Genomic DNA, 23649 nt, shown 5'->3' on the forward strand with positions numbered 1-23649 from the left:
AATAAATGGGACCTCATGAAACTGAAAAGCTTCTGTAAGGCAAAGAACACTGTCAACAGAACAAAACAACAGCTTACAGACTGGGAAAAGATTTTCACCATCCCTACATCTAACAAAAGGCTAATATCCAAAATATACATAAAGATCTCAGGAAAATAAACACCACCAAACCAAACTATCCAATTGAAAAATCGGGTACAGAACTAAACAGAGAATTCTTAACAGGAACATCAAATGGCCAAGAAACACCTAAAGAAATGCTTAACATCTTTAGTTATCAGGGAAAAGCAAATCAAAACAACTCTGAGATTCGATCTTACACCTACCAGAATGGCTAAGATAAAAAAAATTCAAGTGACAGCCCATGCTGGCGAGAATGGGGAGAAAAGGAGAATACCCCTTCATTGCTAATAAGAGTGCAAACCTGTACAACTGTTTTGGAACTCAATCTGGTGCTTTCTCAGAAAATTGGGAATAGTACTACTGCAAGATGCAGCTTCAACACTCCTGGAATACACCCAAAAGATGCTCCACCATACAACAAGGACATTTGCTCAACTATGTTCATAGAAGCTTTATTCATAATAACGAGAATCTGGAAACAACCTAGATGTCCCTCAACCAAAGACCGGATCAAGAAACTGTGGTACATTTACATAATGGAATACTACTCAGCTATTAAAAACAAGGAAATCTTGAAATTTGCAGGTAAATTGATGGAACTAGAAGAGATGCTGAGTGAGGTAACCCAGACCCAGAAAGACATGCATGGGATGTGCTTACTTGTAAGTAATATTAGCCCAACATAGATGTCTTCTGAGGGACTTCACCCAGCAGGGGATTCAGGACCGATCTAGGACTTGCTGCTGGACTCTGGGCAGAGTGCTGAGAGTGGTATGGAAGAATGGGGCAATGGAAGTACCCAGAAGTTTCAGGAGCTCCACAAGGAGACCGACAAGACTGGCAGATCTGGACCCAGGGGGTCCTGTACAAACTGATACACCAACCAAGGACAATGCATGCAGTGAACCTAGAAGCCCTGTTCAGAGCTAGCCAATAGATAGCTTATTGACCATGGTTGTGGGGAGAGTGGGGACTGCCTTTGACATGAATTCTGGTGCCCCCAATTTGGTCACTTTTCCTTGGTGGGGAGGCCAGGTGGGCACACAGAGGAAGAGGAAGCAGGCCAGATGGATGAGACTTGATAGGCTGTGATCATATGGTGAGGGAGAAGGTCCCCTTCTGTCAGAGATCTAGGGGAGGGGAATAGAGCAGAAGAGGGAGGAGGTGGGAGGGGAAAGACACGAGGGAGGAGTATAACAATTTGAATATAATCTGAATAAATTATAAGAAATTAAAATATTTAAAAATTGACATTCAAATGTCAGAACACAGGTAATGGGAAGCTAACTGTATCAAGGGAGAGCAAGATAAGGACGGGAGGAAAGAAAGGGTTTTTAGCGAGTTAGGAATAGACAGAGACCTCCTGTGGCTTGAGTGTTAAATGATGTTTAATTATCGTCCTCTCTGAAAAACTCAGTGAGTGCTTTTGTTTATTTGTTTAAATGAGTGACGATTCCGTGGGACCAAAGAGAAAGAAGAGCCTTGAAAAACATTGTATCCCAATTCTTATGTTACTTCAGCCACTCTCAAACTGTAGCTGAAGAGCTCCAGGGAAATTCCACTCCCTTGGAGACAGTGGGGAGGCAGGGCTGGCCATAGAACCCAGCGCTTGTTTGTCATGTGCAAGGACTTGGGTCCGTGCCCCATTCTCCAAGGGGACTGGAAGCTACTGAACAGGGTAATTCAAAAGTAGTGACTTATGTGTGAGCTGCTTGAGTCACAGAAAAGCTTGAGAGGTGTTCAGCCTGCTCCAAGCAACAAGGACCGTACAACACGATTAGTAAGGTACTATTATGAATATTAAGGTTTGCATTGTTTTTTAAGCCTGTGCTCTCTGACAGGCAGAGGTTTCTCCATCTCGCCTGACAGTGGCAGACGTAGGAGGCATTTCCTTTGATCTTATTGTACACACAGAACCCTCTTTACACCAGCCACCCTTAATTACACCAGGTTTTGGGTGTGTCCCTGCAGGAGAAGGTCATGGCGGCCATCGTAATTAAGGAAATGGCATCAGGGGAGAGGCACACTGCTCCCTAACAATCCAACTGCCTGCTCTGAACCCTTAGCATTTGGCAGATTTGTTGCTGAGTGTGTGTTTCTGACTTAAACCTTGATGTAAAGCTGGTAAGGCTGAGTCCTTTCTTACCTTAATCTTATATCTCTGCCTTGACTCAAAGAGCTTACAGGGTTCCTGGGTTGAATGGTCCTGTGGGTCGTTTTTTGTTGTTGTTTTTTTCGGGGTGGTTGTTGTTGTTTTTGTGGTTGTGGTTGTGGTTGTTGTTGCTGTTGTTGCTGAGCTTTGGCGTTGCCGCGTTGTATTTCTTTCTGGAGGTGTTTCCCATCCCCACCCCGTCCTTCTTGTGACATTTCTACTTTGACCTATTGGATTTGTTTTTTTCTTTTTAAAGCATGTGTTCTTCCATTCCATGGATGCAGTGTCTAATCAATGTTCCTCTGCAAGCCTGCAGCCTGTGTCTGTCTTTGCTTCTGGTCTGCTGGCTTTCAGTAGCCCAAGTGGTGCCTGTCTACTTGGGCTCGACTGGTGTCTGAATTTGCAGCAATTCAGCTCATTAGTCTGACTTTCATTTTGATGTATTTTGTTTTATCTGTTTCAAATCATGCTTCTTCTCTGTATCAATTTAATTATCCTCTGCGCAAACAATATTGTGTTGAAACAATTACTGCTAAAACAACAACAAAAAAAGGCTTATATTTAATTACTAGCCAGAACACCAGCAATTCACCCTAGAGACTTCTCAGAACACCTCTGATTTGCAAGGTGTGTGAGGAAGGATGTCTCCAGTGTTCAGCAGGCTTTCCTGACAGAATCTAGTCAAGCGTAGTGGGGAGCTGTGGTGTCATTAGCACTAGTGGAGACCCTGGGTCTGCACCACATCTTTGTAAGAAAAGGTTCCCATCTCTGGTCTGTGCAGACCACATACTTACCGCAAGAGGAAAGATAGCTTTCTTAGGTGTTCAACTTGTTTTCAGCTTGACTCATTGTACCAGGTTATTTTCTATTGTTGTAACAAAGTGCCATGGCCAGGGAGCAAGAGATGGCTGAGAGGGTGTACTATTCTTCCAGAGGACCTGAGTTCAATTCCCAGTACTGACATTTTGAAATTTACAACTGTCTGTAATCCAGTCTGGGGGTCCTGGCAGGCACATGTACCCATATGCACAGACCCATACACAGAGTTCAACATTAAATACCAGGACCAAAGGGGTGACTTAGAGGTGAAAAATAGACTTATTTTTAGTTTCCAACCTCAGAAAGTCCACAATGGTGGGAAGACATGGCAGCAGGAAGAGACGGAGTGGCGGTCTTGTGTGTGGGCTATATGATCCCGCCTGAGTTTTCATTTTAGCAATGCTTTGAGTCCTCTGCTGTAGTAACTGGCCCAGAAGCAAACAAAGGAACCATGGTAAATATTCTTATGTATGAAGAGAAAAGAAAAGGCACAAGATAAACACCTTTGAATTAGAAGCCAGGAAGATACTTGCACATATACTCCAGTGTTTAGTCACAAGATACAATGCTACACAAATCCTCCATGAATAACAACTGTATTAGTTCCCAGAAGTGTTCAGGCGACTGACTAGCTTCTGTGGTTAGCTGAACCTGTCACCAACATCCAGCTACTGGCTGACGGACATCGCCATCAAGTGTATCCATGATTTGGTCTTTTTGTAGGCCAGATACATTAAAAAAAGGGGGGTACTATCTCCCCCTACTGTCTATACCTTTTTTTCCCCTCAACAGCCCTTGAGGCCTGCACTCAATACTGTGTGACTGCTGACTCCCCAGGAGAACAGTTTCCTTATAAGGTGGTGCTTCTGCTTGGTGTTATTTCTATAGAACTGGATCCTCTGCGAACTTTGGCTTCCTTATCTGCACAGTAAACATAGTTTTTGATTAGTTTAATTTCAATATAGACAATTTTATAACTAAAAATAGCCATCCAAAGAGCTCAGTGCCCTTACCTGATGAGCCATCTCTCTGGCCTCTCACCCTTGGACTTTTGGGCTCTGATACAGACACAGTTTTCTAGCCTTATTGTTGCGCTAGTCTTTTATGCAACTCTCTGTGATCCAGTAGTGTCTCTCTTCTCACTCTCTGTAGGTAGCACCCATCTGTTGTATCCTGTATCCTTGCTACATTTTAAGTACAAGCTTATTTCTGCACCTTGGCCAAATGATTAGAAATGACACTGTCCCTGAGCCTGTGAGTGTGTGACCATACCACCTACCTGCCTGGGTAGAATACTAGGTCCATCTTACCTTCTATTCCATGTCTGATCTGCTACTCAAGACAGGCTTACTGTGTGATACAAATGCACACTTCACAGAGGCCGATGGAATGTCATGGTTTTGTTTTTTAAGAAAACCCTGGCCTTCTGTTGTGATGGTTCTACTTGAGGTCTTTTTGTGACAGTTCCCTTGAGATGAAAATGCCTTTGTGCAAATCCCATTGGGAACTTCAGAACCTTTGTGGAATGGATTTGGTACAAATGTGTCATATTCAAATTAGGCTTAATGCTGAGCAATACTGTCACCAGTATTAAGGAGCGTCAACACATAAATGTAATATTCTTGTGATGGTACAGGAACATGCTGACTGCAGGAACAAAGCTCTTCCATGGTCGTGTGTGGTTAGGAAGCTGCAGATCCCCCCATGCTCTAATTGATTGCTCGTTGGGCTCACTCAGCCAAAAGTAGAGAGAAACTTTGTGTAGACATCATTAGTTTTTCTCCATTTAGAGATTAATCATGAAGGGCTCTGGCTCTTTAATTCTGTAATTTGTATATTTAATGGGCTGCTGCAGAATCTATGACAGTAATTAGCATAGCCCGAAAACTCATTAATACGCAACAACATGATTAATGCAACATTAATGCAAACATGACTGAAGTTATTTGGGTTATGTAGTAAGAAGATTAAAGCTAAAATGTCCTGTTTGTTTTACCAGTGGTGAGTATTACAGGGAGAAAAAAAAGAAAATAAAAACAGGTATCAAAGTAGAGAGGAAAAAATGAGCAAAAAAATGAATCCAGGTGAGTTTCTTTTTCACTTAGTTGTAAAGTTAAGGAGATAAACATGTTTTTACTTGTGTGTTTATTCACCCATGCCTTTATTATTATTAAAGGTGAGTTTGCACACAACCTTTTAGCTAAATCTAGTTAACCTTTTAGCAACTTTAAATAATATTATTCTAACATTGAAAACAGCTTTTAATTATAGTAATCTTTGACCAATCCATAACACAATTCTCTTTTGAAACTAATGCGTATTATCAGCTGTGCCATATGTGTGAAGAACTTGTTCCTAATTATACAAAAGTTATATGTTATATCCATCTCTCACTGTAATCACCTTTGAAGTAAATATTTGTTTCATATAACAAACATTACAATCAGACGCACACATTAGTAAAAGTTTTCAATATTAATTGGAATATGTACTGTGCAGCCATGCTTTGGAATATTGAACATAAAAAACTGTCCTGTTCTCCTGATCCTCTCATACATATGAAGGTATATAAAAGCCTGTCCCCTTATTTACTATAATGTGCTTTATAGTAAAGGTGTATCCAATTCTAAAGGATGTGGTTCTTGTTCGTAGAATCAAGGGTCAAATCATTTCTAATCTCTGAATCAAAATTTCCATTCTCAGGTCAGCGAAGCGTTATGTATCTGTGTTTTTATGCTTTTGCTTTTTTTAATTCTAAATTTGCATTGGGAGAACATTCATGACTTTTTTTCCATTAAAAATATCAAGCACTAGTTTTTGGTAAGCCTCAAGATAGAGAACTAAATCTGTCCCGGTGGTCACACTTGGTAAATGACCATCCTAAAGGAGAAGAGCAGAGCTTTCCAAAGGAAGGACCTCAATAGACAGACACCAAGCTGAGCACCATGGGACAAAGTGTGTAGGTGCCACCTCCTACTAAGAGGGAGCACTGTTGGTGGCTTGGGACAGGACTTCAGGGCCAGTGGCTTCACTGTGACTACTGTGACTCTCAGATCTTTAAGACCCTCCGTGAATGAATAGAAACAGCATAGCTGTTCACGTTTGTTTAGGAAGATGTCTTGTCAGAACTGGTGTAAGATCACCCCCAAGCCCTGGATATAACTACTTCACCTGAGCCAAGTACTCCTTCCATCATACGTGGAGTTAAATTGGTAGTAGAAATTTAAAGCAATATATTTAGAATCTACATTGATTTGGAAAACCGGTCTTTATGTGTAGTCTGCATAATAATATATTTGAGTAGCCAACTAACTGATTCTTTTAAAGCTGAACAACTATATTCCTCAGAAGTGTACCAGCTTTTAACTTATTTTTATTTAAATAATTTATTCAGATTACATGTCTATTGTTATCTCCTCACTTGTATCTTCCCTTTCCCCCCTCCCTCTTTCACCCTATTCCCCTCCCCTAGTTCTTAACTTATTTTTTTAAGAGAACGTAGAAACACAGATTAAAATGCATCATTGATAAAGCCGTTTGCTGCTGAGGTATCCACCATTGTGTTTTGTTTACTGGAGGCCTATTTAATAAGACCATTGCCAAACTAAATAAATAGCTAGATAGGATTCCCTTTTAGGTGGAATTTTAAGAGCTTCTCATACAAATAGGTTTTCTTTAGATAACTCATATATGATCATTCTGGCTAGTGGGATGGAACAGAATCTATTTGCCACACAGTAGCTCACTCTGTCCTTTATTTCTGTGCATGGACAAAGTAAGCATCCTTCCTGGAATATGATCAGATGGCTTCAAGAGTGACTGAAGGGGTAAGCAGGGGGATGTGGAACTAAAGGTGGGTCATAACAAGAGGGTTCTGCCAGGATTGGGAATATAGATCAGATGGTGAGAGCATTTTCTCCAATTGTGAGTTCAAGTGCCCAGCCCCTGAGTCAAAACCTGGATGTAGCTGAGTATGGTCCTTCAACCTCAGTGCTGTGAGGGGAGAAGACACATTGGTTGATGCGCTTGCTGGCCACTAGCCTATCTCTAAGTTCACAGTGAGAGCCCTTGTCTCGGGCAAATAATGTAGAACACCAGAAATCCTATCTGTCTCTGCAGCATGCCCAGGCCCAGGCACCTTCACTCCCACACACACACCACTACCACCCACCACCACCCCAAACATACACACTCACACACACACACCACTACCACCCACCACCACCCCAAACATACACACTCACACACACACACCACTACCACCCACCACCACCCCAAACATACACACTCACACACCATCACCACTGTCACCAAAACCAAACATAAGTACTAGAAAGATGGGTTTCCCAGTAGAGTTTGGAGATCATAAATTTGGTATGGATCATTGATAAATGACAAGATTATAATTACAGATCACCCCTCCAAATAAAAACAGATATCAGCTCTAAATTGTAAGCTTTTGGATGATCAGGGAGTGCCTGCCCCTCCATTTACACTGTAGCATCGTTAATGATGAGCACTGTATGTTGGAGACACCCACTGTGTATGTCTTGAATAAGATAAAGTTTTCTTGCAATTTCACATGGGTCCGAGGGTCCATCTACGAAGGGACTCTGTGTTCCCGAGGGCTGGCCTGTAAAGCTCCAGATGCCAAGTGCTAGTCCTCCAATATCCCAGATAGCACTTGGAGCTGCGCAAGAGGAATTCAAGGTCTGCAGGTTGTGCACCGGGTGAATGGAAAGTGACAATACAGACAAGAGACACTGAACAGAAACGCGACCAGGAGTGATACACAGTGTATACAGGGAGCATGTAGCTGTAAGGAACGTCACAGGTAAAATCATGTGATCACACCAGTCTGAAAAGATTGCTTCCCTTTGTCCTTTGAGGGAACTGGTGTTACATTGCTAGAGGAGGGAACGAGGTACAGGAAAGCCAAATGCTTGGCCTCAAATCACATGAAAATTCAATGCAGGGATTCGTGTTTTAACTAGGAAAGCTTGACTCTTACATTCAAGGGGTTCTATGCATGTGCGTATACATGTTTATTGGGGTATATACACCTGTGCCTGTGTATAGCTCTCCCTTCTTCTCCTCCCTCCCTCCCCTACTTCTCTCCCTCTCTGGTTTGGCTAGACTGGCTAACCAGCAGGCCCCATGCCTCACTCTCTCCCAGCTCTGGAATTACAGGCGTGCACTGTCGCACCTGTCACACGTGTATGTTGAGAATTCCAACTCAAGTCGCCATGCGTGGGCAACAAGTACTTTACTAGTTGTCATCCGTCCCTCTTAGCCCCCTAGCACAGGGAGTGAGCAATCCACCTTTCTAAAATACTCTTTCCCTCTGGAGGGTTCCTTTGTAGTGGGACACCCAAGTTTTACCAACACCCAGTTACCTACCCTGCAGAGGATAGCAAAGAAGAGAGTGGACACTGGGCAGCAAATACACATTTTCCCCTAGCTGTGCCACTGACAATAGGGTGCAATGGGCTGAGCGGGATGCTCACAGTCCTGGTTGTTTTGTGGGTAGTAGCCTGCCTTTGTGTACCTGCTGGGGCAGCGCCCCATCCTCTCGTTACACGGAGGATGCATGCTAACCTGATTTCAGCACATGGGAAGCCGGCTGTGTGGCTGTGTCGAGCTGTGGGAAGCCCGCCCTTTCTACTTTTAGAAGTTTCTTTGCTTTATTTCCTCCCTTTCCTTGCTTTGTTTGAACTACTTTAAATTTCTCATAGTACATGGACTTCAGCTTCTTCATTTCATGTCGGTCTATACAGAAAATCAGGGCTCTTCCACATGATGTCACTGATGCAACCGTCACCTTGCCTTCAAAATCTGGTGTTCCAGTCTGAAGTTGTGAGTGCACGGTGAGCTGACAGCACGCTGGGGGAAGAATGCGTGTACCTCTTCACTCAACTTCTGGTGTCTTAGTTCTGAAGGGGTCAGAGGTGGCTTCACATTGGTTTGACCACTTGAGATCCAGTCACATGGGTGCAGAAGGACTTTGATGGGAAGGTTCTAGGGGTAATTTATTCATGCTGTTTGGTCCCAATGCATATTTATTTTATTTGGGATTGCCATAGAAGCTACTGAAATCATTCCATAGACAGATCCCCCCAGCCATTGGACAGGAGCTGCAAGTTGGTAGAATTTGATTAATTTTTGACACTGCTTATTTTATAACATGAATTTGAGACATTTCTCTGTGTTTAACTCTTGAACTCTCAATTATTTGGCATGAATCCATATAAACATAAATGTATAAAATATGTATGTTTATTTCTGTATGTTATGTGCATATAAGCACATGGATCTTCACTAAGGTAGAAAACAATAATATATCTGGTAAACTTTAGAGAAGTGTGTCAGAAAGTGTTTGAACTTTCACAAACAGAATAAAAATTCCATCCTACTTAAAGATGTTGTGTAGCTAAAATATTTCTTTAACCTAAGATTAAACACTTTTTGCTAGGGACGCTTGTTGAAATAGTAATAATAGACAATTAAGGCAGATACTTCAAGGAACCAAAATGCATGCTGGATATTCGGTTGCTTGCCCAAGAAAACCCACAGGTAAATTGGCTAGAATACATTCTATTATGTCCATATATAATTCAAATATTGATAAACATCTATATATTAGAATATATAACTATACCACTATATAAGTAGATATATAAACATATACAGGCAGCAGTCTCTCTGTTTCTCTCTATACATCTCTTCACCTATGCTATAACTTTACCTAAAATTCCATCTATGCTACTTGTGCTTTACAGATAACTTTAGCTAAAGTTGTTCTCAATAATATTAATTTTTTCCCATGGCTTTTGGTGGTGTTCCAAGAGTTCTGGATTCTTGTTCACTCCTAATGACCATGTTTGCACTGGTGGGTGTCATTGCTGGGAATCCCATTTCCTTACGTTTGACCCTTTACATAAAAAGCTCTTGTCCTTTAGACATGCCTGACCAGTCTTTCACTCCCTTTTAACATGGCATTTTTTAACCCTTGAAGTTCATTATAGTCATGTTTTGTTCTGCCCCGATTTCCCAAAATAGCAGCTCAACAATCAGACATTGAAAGAAGAAAAGAAAGTGTGTGGGAAATGGGCTAGAAGCAGAGCAATTAAAAAAAAAAAAAAAAAAGTAATTGGCAATGTCAGCCATCAGCATCCTACCTAGTGGTTCAGAAATTATGTCAATTTTCCCCAGGTTGTCAACAATAAATAAAGTTTATCATTTTCATTGTTGAGGCTGTCCTGGAGAAGACAGAAGCGAGATACACAGTGATGGAAGAGGAGGGACTAACTTACCTGACTCTTCCTGAAAGTAACATGTATCTGAAAGAGCTATTCTCAATAGTATGTTTACAGTAAAATAGTTTCAATACATGCACAAACAAATATTTACACTTGACTCAGCTGTAACACATCTGAAAAGATCTGATCTTTAATGCAATATAATATATAATATCTGTGATGATTTATCATGAATGCTTTTGTTTATGGAAAGAAAATGGTAATTATTTTAGTGTTATATTAGTACAAAAAGTGAATGAGTTGAGATAAAAATATATAGGCTAGCCTTGATCACCCAGTTCAACGCATCCTTCTTGTCCACTCCGAGCTGAGAGGAAGAACAAGTTGTTGTATATAAGAAATATTGTGAGTTAAAAGTGCTGCAAAGCTGTGTCTGTGGAACAGAATACAAGCTCAGAGACTGACTCAGGACAAACTGTCAGCATGACAAAAATACAATTCCCAAGATTAAACATTTATTTAGCAAATATTTTGAGGACTCTGTTTTGTGCCAGCCACCATTCAAGGTGTTAAAGATGCAGAAGTAAATAAAAGAAAGTTTGTCCAGTATCTAGTGCTTTCTGAGGACATTTTAAAATAGTCAGCGGAAATAGCAAATCCAGCTGAATCTCACATTGCCTGACCGAATAAATAAATGAATAACTGTTAAGTGGCCATAGTTTGTAATAGAGAAGGCAATAAAGTCCTTTGTATAGAAAGAGTACTTAAAACTCAACAAGAAAAATGAAAACCCATCATGGTGCTTTGAATAAGAATGGTCTGATAGGCTCATATATTTTAATTCTTTGTCATCAGAAAGTGTGTGACTTAGAAAGGTTGGGAGGTGTGGCTTGTTGGAGGAAGTATGTCCTGGGTTAGTTCTCTCTCTCTCTCTCTCTCTCTCTCTCTCTCTCTCTCTCTCTCTCTCTCTCTCTCTCTCTCTCTCTCCTCGCCCCCCTCCTCTTTCGGCTGCCTTTGGATCCCATTGTAGAACTCTCAGCTACCCTGTCTGTCTGTGTCCCACCATGCTCCCTCCCACAGTGATGATGGACTAAAACGTTGCACTCTAAGCCAGCCCCAGTGAAACGTTTTCCTTTATAAGAGTTGCCGTGGTCAGTGTCTCTTCACAGCACTGGAACACTGACTAAGACACCATCCATCTGAAAATATGGTGAAGCTTTATCCCAGTGAAGAACCGTGAGAGAAGTGTTAATTCAGCCTCCATTCTAGACATGCAAATTGAAAAACAGAATAAGATTCTACTACCTAATCCATCTGATTCTCGGTCTCCTGGAAATGCCAACCCCCAGATTTCTACTAATGTTCAAACTGCTGAGCCTGACAGTGGTTGTAAAACTATGAAATCTGAGAAAGAAGCCAAGCAACTTGAGAAGTCTCCTGTTGTGAACTGAGAGATGAGATGGCAGTTACCTTTTAAGGGGTGACGATATGGAGGGGCAGCTGCTGCCGGAGAGGATGCTGTGATGGCGAAGGTGAAGGCAGAGGCCTGGGAGTGCCAGTGCCATCACTGGAGGGGTCAAATGGGAAACGGCATCTGAGAAAACAGAGTGAAGTGTGAGCTGGCAAACTCTGCAACCTTTGGAAAAGAACAGTTACAAAGCCCATAAGGCAGATTAGAATGGGAAAGAAAGATGGTGCATAACAGGAGAAGGAACATGATGGAGCCTAGAGCGTAAGACAAGGAGCCGTGGCACAGCAATAGGAAGAGGCTGTGATGGCCCTGGAGCTATCTTTCAGTGAGATGAATCTGGACAAACTTTGTAAAAAGAATATAGTGTGTGTGTGCATGTGTGTATATGTGTATGTGTGTGTGCATGTGTGCATGTGTGTATGTGTGTGTAGTGTGTGTTGTGTGTAGTGTGAGTCTGTATATGTGTAAGAGTGTGTGTGCAGTGTGTGTATGTGTGAGAGTGTGTGTGTGTATACTGCCTATGCGTGTGTAGTGTGTGTGAGAGAGTGTAAATGTGTATGTATGCTTTGTGAATGTGTCCATGTGCTCTGTTAGTGTGAATGTGTGTATGTGTGTGTGTGCATGTGTGCATGTGTGTATGCGTGTGTAGTGTGTGTTGTGTGTGGTGTGTGTATATGTATGCTTTGTGAATGTGTCCATGTGCTCTGTTAGTGTGAATGTGTGCCTGTGTATGAATGATGGGGAGAGAGAGTGTCACAATGTAGGGCGGATGGATTAGTACTTTGCAGCACATGACAACACACACCATGGAACAGGCTCTTGGACATTATGCAGAAACAGCCACAGAGAGATTGTGAAACTGGGCAAAGAAATTCATGTACAATTTCAAAAAAATCAATATCAGTGGCTAATACATTTGAACTTTTCATCATCACTAACAATATAGGCAAAAACATTAAATTCTCATGTTTTGAAATAATCCATTTTCAGAGTGTGGGGGAAACAGACATGCATGTGGAAAAACCTGTGTAAAACTTTCCATTTCTGTGATTTCTGTAGGACTTAAACTTACACAGCTATCCAGCATCTGGGTGCAGTTACAGTTTCTATTGTATTTAGAAAAGTGGAGAAATGAGCATAGTTTAGGTTGTTTGCAGACCACCGACAGCTCCTGACATGCGGGACTCAAGCCAAAAGGAAGCCTGTTTGGCCCCGGAAGCCCAGCCATGTCTTCCGTCAAATGCATTGCTCTTGTCTGGCTTGGAACTTGTATAAATGGGTCCTTACAGACATCCTCTTCCTTCATGCCCACTGTCCTTTGCACAGTATTGCATCGGTGAGATTGGCAGGTGTGGTTGAGCGTGGTCCTAGCAGATAGCTTTGTCTTTTCCATAGCGTTGGTATTTTACCTGCTCCAGTTTGGCAGCTGAGCAGGAAAGATTCCTCTCAGGATTGTATATCCTCCAAATCTGTATGTTTGGAGATGGGGTGTGTGTATCTTGGGGTCAGATGGTTAAATCAAAAAGGATGCATATGCTCCAGAAGGGTGATTTATGTAATCTTAGCAGCATTCACAAAGCTGAGGCAGAGAGAGTACAAGATCAAATCCAGCCTGATGCTATCTTAAAAATAAGTATCTATGTGTTTTAAGCTCTAAGAGTAACCTAAGGACCACTACCAAATCGTTGTCCCAAGTTGCAACTTTTTTTTGGAGTGGAGCTCTCTATCCAAAGATTATTTTCTAGTATATAGGAGAAAATGAAGAATTTTTAAAATCATGTTATATGCAACATTAAATTTTTTTAGTGTTTAAACCTTTTTTTTTTTTTACGTATTTTAAAAAGTATATACATGAGTAGTATATTTAAATGATTTTCACCCTTTCTTTCCACTCCAGGTCTTCTCATGTTCTCTCCTACTTAACTCTATGGTCCCTTCTTCTTCTTTAAATACATATGTATATATTATATGCATATATATTATGTATATGTGAATGCATCCTGCTGAGCCCACTTAGTTTTGTTTGTTGTACATACATAGAATACATCTTGATGAACCTGTTCGGCATTGTTATTATGTACAGTCGCTTAGTGCTGGCCACCTGGGATTATACACTTTATCAGGAGGATCATCCCTGTAGAGCCCTGACTCTTCTTTCTTGTGTAGCCAATAACTGCCTGTAGCTCCTCATCTAGGTGTGAGGCCTTGTGAGATTCCCCCATACATCATGCATGTTGAGATGTCAACTGGTGTGACATTGAGCATGTTTGTTACTATTAAGATTCCATGAATGTCTTATTAGGGAGATGTTATCTCATAGTAGACATCCTCGGTCTCTGGATCTCACGGTCTTTCTGTGCCCTCTTCTGTGTATCCTGAGCCTTAGGTGCAGGTGTCGGTTGTAGACGGCTAACTAGGAGTGGGCTCCACACAGGGAGAACCTACAGCCACGGAATTGAACTTATGTCCACCTCAGGAGGAGGGAATCCATGCCTAGTACTGCAAACCTAGCCAATACCTGTGGCTCGTGATGCTATGGACCTTTGAGGAGAACCTACCATGGCCACACGTTCCTTATACAATATAATTCCCAACTCATTCTAAATGCCTATATTTGTATACACAGATAAGTGTACTGTTAGCCCTCATTAGAGCTAGAATTTACACGCTATCTACTTGTTTATGAATTTGACATTTGTCTACTCTTAAACATACTATGTTCTATTTCATATATTTATCTTGCTTTTATAATATATATTCTCAAATATATACATATATATTCAAATGTATCTGTGTTCACATAATCACTAGACATATTTGCTGACACTTGTCCCCCTTGCCTAGAGCAGAGGCCACTGAATTTTGGTTTCTTAAATATTTCCCAAATAGATGCGTAAACTTAGAGACAACATACACCTTCTATTATTTTTTTCATCTCTAGATACAGGTGTTGAAGTTTAGCCCACTTCTTCTCTGCTTTGCCTTGAAAAGGTGCAGGTTGCCACTTTATGGAGGGGGCAGCTGCTGTTCACTCTGCTGCCCACTAGAGTCATGGCTAGGACTTCCCACAGTTGTCTACACTAGAGCTTTTGGGACACTTGTTTGGTGGTGGTCCATAAGGTTTCTTCTTCCTGGACCAAAGATGGAAATATGCTTGAGAGACAGAGGGGACTGAGGAGAGGGGTGGCTGTGCACCCCATCTGCAGTCAAACCCTCTGCTCTCACAAGGGGTGTCATATCTGCTTTCATTCCTTTGGCCAACAAAGGTCACATGGCCAAGTCTAAGTCAGCACTGTAAATATGTGATTTTTCTTTGGGGAAAAGAGGGTGTTAATTATTTTTGAATAATTGTGCATTTACCCATTCTATCTCATTGTAAATTCAATAACATTCTCTTTATTTCACACATCCATCAAACTGTTATTGTGTTTATATTTACATATATTTATTTGTGAGTTTAGTTCATTTAAATAATTGATTACACAAAGTAAGCATTTGGCCCAAATGCTAGGATATGTCTATCTGGATAGTTATAGTAATCTAATTATTAAGAGCACGCTTCAGTAGAGTTGCAAGTTTTCAGTTTCCTCCTAGAATCTAGGAGAAAGAAAATCATGTTATTTTTATCTTGGCAACATGCAAAAAAAAAAAGATGTCAAGATTGAAAGAGATGTACCTGACACCACCAAATCAAGATGCCCTTTCTTGCATTACAATTTTCCTTCATGTGAGAAACTTTCCTCTCTATACAGCTTTATATATTTGTTGGCCTAAAAGACATTTCTTTGTTCTAGAGACTTGAAAATTATTGTGTTTGGGGAAACATGTGCATTTGTATACTCTTTGAATGGCATGTGATAATTAAAATATTCCCTAATGCATATTAAATATTGCCATAATCCTTGGGTATTTTTTCACTCACCAAACTTCTCAAGTTACAGCCAACAATAGTGTGCTCAGATCCAATAGGTGTTTCTCTCTTCCCTCCTTCAAACTCTGGCTCCTATTGTCCCTGCTGCTAGTCTGCACGTGCCATTCTGGCCTTTAGTACAGAGACAGCACACGCTTCATTTCCTGAATCACAGTATTTTTTATTCAATGCCCTTGAGCTATTTATCTTAAGAGCCATACTTTTTTATCATACTATTTGACAACAAGGAGAAGATCAAAAACTGTTGGTCAGGCTGACCCCCCCACCCCACCCCCTTCTCCCTTCTCCTCGCCTAAAATCTCAATATTTTTATGCAATACACCTATGGACTGTGTCAAAGGATAGAGTGCGAAGGTGGGCTAGACATCATGCCTGACATGATGCCTGAGATAGTTTCACTGAACCAAAGCTCGGTCCCTGTCAGCTTGATGCAGCCTAGAGTGCATAGAGCCATCTGACTAGGCTGACTCAGTTGAGGCCTTTGTCAGATCAGACTGGCAGTGAGCAGATCCTTAGGTGTAGACAAGATGGCCTTGGTGATTAGTCGATGTCAGAGGACCCCAGCTCACTTGGGTTCCACCGATCCCTGGACAGGTGGTCAAGGGCTGTATAAGAAAGGGAACCCTGCATGAGTCTGGGGGTGAGCCAGCCAGCTGCTCTAAGCTCCTCCTCCTGCTGAGTACCTTCCATCACTTCCCTCAGTGATGGATTAGAACCTGTAAATTCAAACAAACACTCCTGCCTCTTAAGTTGCTTTTGGCCGTGGTGTTTAGTGTTTGTCATAGCAACTGAATGAAGCTATCCCCACCCCGTGTAGGTCCTTTATTATCAGCCCAGCCTAAAGGAGGATTTTTCAAGTGTTTATAATCCTGGGCTGTTGTGTATTGCTGCTCAAATCAGAGTTCATTCATTATTTACCATTGTGTTTTAGCTTTTGTTTGATATTCAGGTAGGCTGTTGATCTCTTCATCCTCACAGTCTGCTCTGCTAATTATATATTTCCAACGGGAAGTCTCGGAGCAGACTGTGACACTGAGATGTCACTGCCAGTTTGAGCACCGCAATGAAGCACCCTCCAAACAGGAAGACCTCCACATATACACTATGTAGGTGGGACCCAAGGTTGGAGGTGGCTCTGACCAGGATTTGTGAGAAGAGCATTGCAAATACATTTCTATAAACGCAAGAGTATTGAGTAGTGGGTGTGTGGTCTGGAGAGCCAGTGGAGACGCTGCAGTTCTAAAGGCTGCGGCTCTTTGCTGACTCACCCAGTGAGCTCCAACAGGCCAGCTCATCCAGATCTTTTTGGTTTGAGCAACTACAGCTGGATTTATTCTTTTCATTTCCACAGGTACTTAAGCAATGCCCTTTGATTTTTTTTTTCATTTATATCAAAAACTCGTTCATTTTTAAGACCATCTGAAAATATTTTCAAACTGATATGATTAAGTATCCAATTTGGGGGTTTACAACATGTCTTTTCAGGTAGGTGATTTTTAGACACATTTAAACTTCGTTTTATATTGATTAACAGGAGAGTAACATAATTTCCGAGTTCTGCTTAGCCTTTAACACGGGATGTATTTAAACCCACTGACTTGAGTCGTCCAAGCACAGCGCTCTGTATGATTTCCTGTGTTCGATGCATCATAAATAATAATGAAAGTTAACGTATGTTTATCAGAAAGAATCAACGAAACCGCAGCCCTGACTAACCGATGCTACTTGCATCTCCAGGCATCAAGGCCAGCTTCCGGACAAAGGTGCCTGAAGGGCTGATCGCCCTTGCAGTGTCCCCTGACAACCAAGAAGAGTACTTTGCCCTGCAGTTGAAGGATGGCCGTCCTTATTTTCTTTACAATCCCCAGGTAAATCACTAGCCACCACGGTTGACATTTTTGAGAATGCCAGGCGGATTCCGGGTACTGAAGTAAGTGCACAGATACCCCAGTGAGTCTTCATCAGAAACTCCTCCGGTTTCTGGCAGGAGGTCTGCTTTGTCTTCGTCAGTAGGTCTTACCCTTCCTACTGCTGCCACCCTTTAATGCTGTTCCTCATGCTGGGGTCACCCCTGACTATAAAATTATTTCATAGCTACTTCATAAGTATAGTTTTGTTACTGTTGTGAATTGTGATGATGCAAATATCTGATATGCAGGATATCTGATAGGCAGCCTCCCAAGGGGCCGTGACCCACAGGTTGAGAACCATGGTTCTACAGCTACCAGTGAGAACTGGTAACTACAAAAAAGGAAATGTCTGCCCACAGTTAAAAATCTCAGGTCTCTCTCCCAACCCCATCTATTCTATGAAGCTATGTGTTTAACATTAGGATGCTGCCTTATGATGGTTTCGATTGGATAGGTGTGTGTGGTGTGAGCCTGGAGTCCTGGCCTTCACAGACTGAGGCCCAAGAATGTGAGTGGGAGGCCAACCTTGCTGTACAGTAAATTCTAGGTCAACTTGGCCTGTAGGGTAGGGCCTTGTCACAAAAGAAATCAACAAATTGTTTCAGTAAATCTGTTCAGGTTTTTATCTTTTCCTAGCCCCCCAAAAAACACTCACAGCATTTATTCTCATTTGATAATAACATAAGAGCCATTAAAACAATATGAATAAATATTTCAGACTGTGCTCCCAGCATAATACACTGTTAAATACACTGGACTGCCTTCTCAGCTTCTCCTCTGCTTGACCGTTCCTAGTAGGAAACCCTTTGGAGCAGAGTAATATTCTCTCCTTTTAGCATGAGCAGACCCAGTTGTTTTCTTGACTTTGTTTTAGATTGAATCTATTCTGTGTCATCTAAGGTGAGGTTCATGTCCTTTTCCAAGCAGATAACGCACCCTCCGTCAGCATGTTCACCTATTCATGCAGCCACAGCCAAGTTGAGGTCTGTTTTGCAAGCATCTGAAGATGAGGTTGACGGGCTGCACCATCAACTTCCACACTGTGCTTTCTCTCATGCTTGCATTCTGCCTTCTTTTCTTTCTTTCATCCTTAACTATTTTACTAGCAAATATTTAAGTGGCCTTAAAGTACTGGCTAATGTCATGTTCCAGATGCCAGTAGTGTTAAAGTTACATATAATTGTAGCCCTGGTAGACAATCTACAAAGTATGTAGTAAATAATTAATTTAAAATATTCTGTGAATATTTAGAAAGAGATATTTGAGATAACACGAGCATAAAATGGAAAGTTTTTTGGCCCGAGCTGTCAGTCTTTGAAAGCATAATATTGAACTGTCATTTTTGTGTGTGTGACTTTTTCTTGGAAGATGTGAAAAAAAAAATGACTATTTTCCCTATAAAGGACACTAATGTCAAACCCAAGAAATGACTCTACAAGTTTGGCTGGGTGAACCTGGGAGTCTCTTGGGGTTATTCAAAGGAACATGGATGCTGTTCAGCCAGGTGCATCTCCTCACAGAGCATGGCATGTGATTCACAGAAGCCTCATCTGTGGGAGCTCCCTGCCCAAACTGTACGCAATGCTATGGAAGAACCTCTCCCTCAGCTGTTGGCTGCTCGTTAGAAAGTCCTAGTGGCCCTTCGACATTAGGCAGCACATCGCACCTGTGAGTGATGCCATTAATCGTGTATCTAAATAACCACTTTGTGTGATGTTATCAAAACTGGTGGAGTTTTCCCACTCTGTGTCCAAAACACACTTAGGGATCCTGGCCTCAGGGCTATGGTCAATGGCCTCAGACTCTGGCAAACTGTAAGCCTGGTGACCTGAGGGAATAACCCAAGCTTGAATACCCAGTAACCTAGCAGGGTGTGGTCACGGAATGGCCCTTTTGGATCAAAGATGTCTGGAGGATCTTGCTGGGCTTGACAAACAGGTGGAGCCTTTCCTTTTTGTGAAGCCAAGAACTGAGGACAGGCCAGTGAAGGTTTCTTCCTGGTGTCTTCAAAGTGGCCTGATAGGTCCTGAGCTTGGGAATTAGATGACTTTTGTGATAAGGACCACTGGATGCCATATGCTACTGGGACAGCAGCTTCTTATTGGATGCTGATAGATACGGACTAGGCAGACAAAGAGCACCACCAGCAAAGCCAATAGCCAGAGAGACGGCGAAGCTGCAGCTGTTGCAGGAGGCAGACAGGTGGGATCTATAGACAGAAATCAGCACACTGAAGCTGACTCAATTAGAGAGTTGAAAATATAATGCTTTTCCTTTGAAAACTTCAAGAAGGTTAATTAAGAGAAGAGATATTTTGAGCCGTTGGATTGGTAGAACATTAAGTTGGAGAAAGTTCTAGAACAAGAAGAAGAGGAAGAATAAGATAAAAAAAATGATATAACAGTTTTAAATGTCTGCATTGATTAAAGAGCCTATTATAAAATCATGGGGAAAAACAGCAAGTCCAAGTCAAGACTCAACGGGTGATCCCTGTGCCAGGCATGCGTTCTCCATACCCAGAGTTCTGCATGTCCGAACTCACTCATGGACACTTGGATGAAGGGGGCATCCTGAGCCACAAGAACGTTTCCCCCAATGTCACCTAGTTTTAAAATCATGCAACCTAGGCCTAAAGCCAGGGAGACACTCCTGTAAACTTGATGAGAGGCTGAAGCAGGAGAACAGCTGCCAAGAGTTCAAGGTCAGCCAAAGTGACATGAGACTCTGTCTCTCAAAGGAGAATTTGAAGCAAGCATAAAGCCATCTACAGATGCCTTAGCATTCCTGCAGTGCTTCTTCTCATCAACAAATAAGGATGCTTCTGGATAGTCAGAATCTTAGGACAACTAGTGGTCTCCTACTGTGTGGGAGAAGACTGTCAAAACATATCTAAACGGAAGGAAGAAAAGCATCTAGAAATAGCCCCAAGAGAAGCCAGGATGAATGATGAAATTCACTGCATTACCTCAACCCTGAGTGGCCAATGAGTACATGATAAGTCATGGGTTTTATAAGCAGAGGTCACCTTTGAAAGAGAAGACCATTAAAGCAAGGCCAGGATGAACACCACAGCAAAGAAGAAAAAAAAAAGAAACCGGCAAATAAAAGTAGCTGTGACTTAGAGGCATGAGTGGAAAGGTCTTCAATGTTCCTGCTAAGGAGCAGGTCAGGGGCTCCATCATACTGACGCCATTGTTCCATAAGATCAAGAATGATCATTAAATAAAAGTTTTCAGAGAATACACAGATAAAGACTGTAGGCAAAGGAACCCAAATGCTAAGCTGGAAAAATCCACAGAAGTTAACAGGAGACAATGAGAGGGGGCAGCAGACGTAGGGAGAGGACTAACACTGAGGGGCAAGAGCTGGACTCTGCTTCCACCCGGGTCTTATTTGTAAGTGGGGATATCTGAGGCACCAGATGGAATAAAGCTTCTGCCACTTAGAACTTACCCACAGAGCTTCAGCACAGGCAGAGAGGCTCTAAAGATAAGGATTGCAGTTCACTTTTGAAGCCACTATTTCAGTTAAATGCTATCCCCATGCTAAGTTAGAGCAAATGATGGAAGCAGTGTTGGGTGTAGTTTTACTCTAGTTTTTCTGTACAACTTGGTTAAGAACTCACGGGACTAGGAGATCGCTCAGTGAGTAAAGTTCTTGCTGTGAAAACTAAGGACCTGCGTTTGGTACCCAGTGTACGCATCCTGCTAGTGTAGTGGGAGCCATTGGGGAGGCAGAGACCGATGGCTCTTGAAGCTCATTGGCCATGCAGCCCAGCAGAAACTATGTACTCCCGGTTCGGTGAGAGACCTTGTCTCAAAACATAAAATGGAGAGCAGTTGAGGAAGATGACGCTGAGCCTTGGCTATGACCTTCACACATGAACCTGCATGTGCACACACAAACACACACAAATTCACACCATGTATGCAAAACACACACACACATACACACACATACACACACACACACACACACACACATGTAACACACCACCACCAAAAACTTAGGAAAAAGAGAACTCCATCCAGGCTCTGGGATTAGGCTCTGTGGACACAAACATGAGAAAGTGATAACACGCCACTCCCAAGAACCACAGCTGGCACTCCCAGACTGAGGACTTTTAATAAACGCATGCACAGACATATCCACATCCTAAAACATAGAAGGCAAAGCATCTGCAGACTGGGTACTTATGACACTCGATCCGAATGTCAACACCCATCTCATTTGATGTGGGTCCTGCTCTCCTCCAAAACTGTGAGGACCATGAGGATTGCAAGGGATGAAAGGGCAAACCGTGCCACTCTCCACTCAGCCACAGGACTGTCTTGATCCTGAGGATGCTTCCAGGAAACTCTCTGGAGTTAGATAGGCAGGCTAGTACCAGTCACAGGGGCAGAGGACACTTACCCACACTCCTGCTCTCTTGCCCTTGCCTATCACACCAGCTCGCCCTGCCAGCGCCTCTCCCAGCTCTTCCACCTTGCCCCAAACAGACCAATCCTAAGTGTACACTGAGTTGGTATATACTGGTCAAATACTAAAAAGAACTGTGCTAGTGAAAGTAGCAAGCGGAGGGAGATGCTGGGTAAGCACATTTCTGTCCCGAGTAATCGCTCTGCATGAGGCAAATTCTGCCTGTTTTCAGCACACTGACAATTCATTTACTTTTGAAAAAGTAAGGTATTGGTTGAGCAGGTTTGCCTCGGGTGTATTTGAGAAGATGTAATCAGATATATTATACTAAGTGCTTCTGGGCCAGGAGGGGATCCATGAAGCGGTGAGCTCCAGTTAGCGGGGGCTGGATTCACCAACCTCTAAGGAATTCGTATCTAATTTCATATCTAATGCAGGTTAACTGGACATATCTGCCAACTGCATAATGAAGGCCCTGCTTATTTTTAGACAAGTATTAAAACTGCCAAATAGAGAAAAATTTGAACAGTCTCCTCTTGTCTGTTCCCACTTTGGGATAGGAAACTGAATATAGGTTATTATGTGAAGTTAGACATAATCCACATTTAAAGAAGTGGATGCATTTTTTGTGCATATTTTATGTATGTATATTTTTAAGTGCTTTAAGCATCACTTTAAGTCAGGTTTTCCCCTTTCTCTGTAAATTAAGATAAGTTTACCTAGTGAACTCTGAATTGCTCCCACCACCCTGGTAATTATGTGTTTTTCTCACTGGACTGCCATCAGTGAGGACTTGCATAATCTGTAGCCCAATCCTTAGGAAAATGTAGCTGCAGGATAAACACTTCTGACAGACGATCTGGTTAAGTGATAGATAACCATGACTTGAACTGTGCCATAGTTACATCAGATCACCCACTTTCTACGATGGACTTTCTGGGTTTCTGTGATTCTGTGACATGTTTGCACTCACTGATCTTATTTCATTGACGAGATGCTTTGACTTGCCCCACAATAAGCTGAGATGGCAACTTTCAAATGACTGTTCCTGAATCCATTCATAGGAATTTAATTTTGAATCCTGAAAGGGACATTTTCCAGGAATTTTAAAGTCACTGTCTACAACACAATTTCAAAATAACCTCATATTCTCCTGAATGTTTCCAGTTGAAAACTGTCTTAATAAACGTGAAAACTAAATTGCTTGCACAGCTGTGAAGCCTACACAGAGGGAGGCCATACACCTAAAACTCCCTCACGTTCCCCTCTATCCTCATGTTCTATTGGATAAATATTTTGGGAGAAGAAAAAGGTTCTTAGTGATAGTTAAAACTGGAAATGTGTATCTCAGGGACTGAATTCTGGGAATCATTGGGAAGAGATTAAAAACAAGACATGGCAGAGATGGTTCACCAGGTAAGAACACACACTGCTCTTACAGAGGACCCGAGTTCAATCCCCAGCACCAGCATCAGGCGACTCACAACCACCTGTAACTCCAGCTCCAAGGAGATCTGATTTTGATGCATCTGGCCTCTGAAGGCAGCTGCAATCACACACACACA

General features: G+C 42.0%; 1 protein-coding gene across 1 annotated transcript in view; it reads left to right on the plus strand.

The window, feature by feature from the left end:
• Window positions 1–23649, plus strand: part of Ush2a (usherin) — a 696795-nt gene that overhangs the window by 243050 nt on the left and 430096 nt on the right. Inside the window, exon 21 of the mRNA XM_051148119.1 lies at window positions 17493–17623. Within this exon, the coding sequence (XP_051004076.1) occupies window positions 17493–17623 (131 nt within the window). The remainder of the gene's footprint in view (window positions 1–17492; window positions 17624–23649) is intronic.

This window comes from Acomys russatus, chromosome 6 (assembly GCF_903995435.1).
Source record: "Acomys russatus chromosome 6, mAcoRus1.1, whole genome shotgun sequence".
NCBI lineage: Eukaryota > Metazoa > Chordata > Mammalia > Rodentia > Muridae > Acomys > Acomys russatus.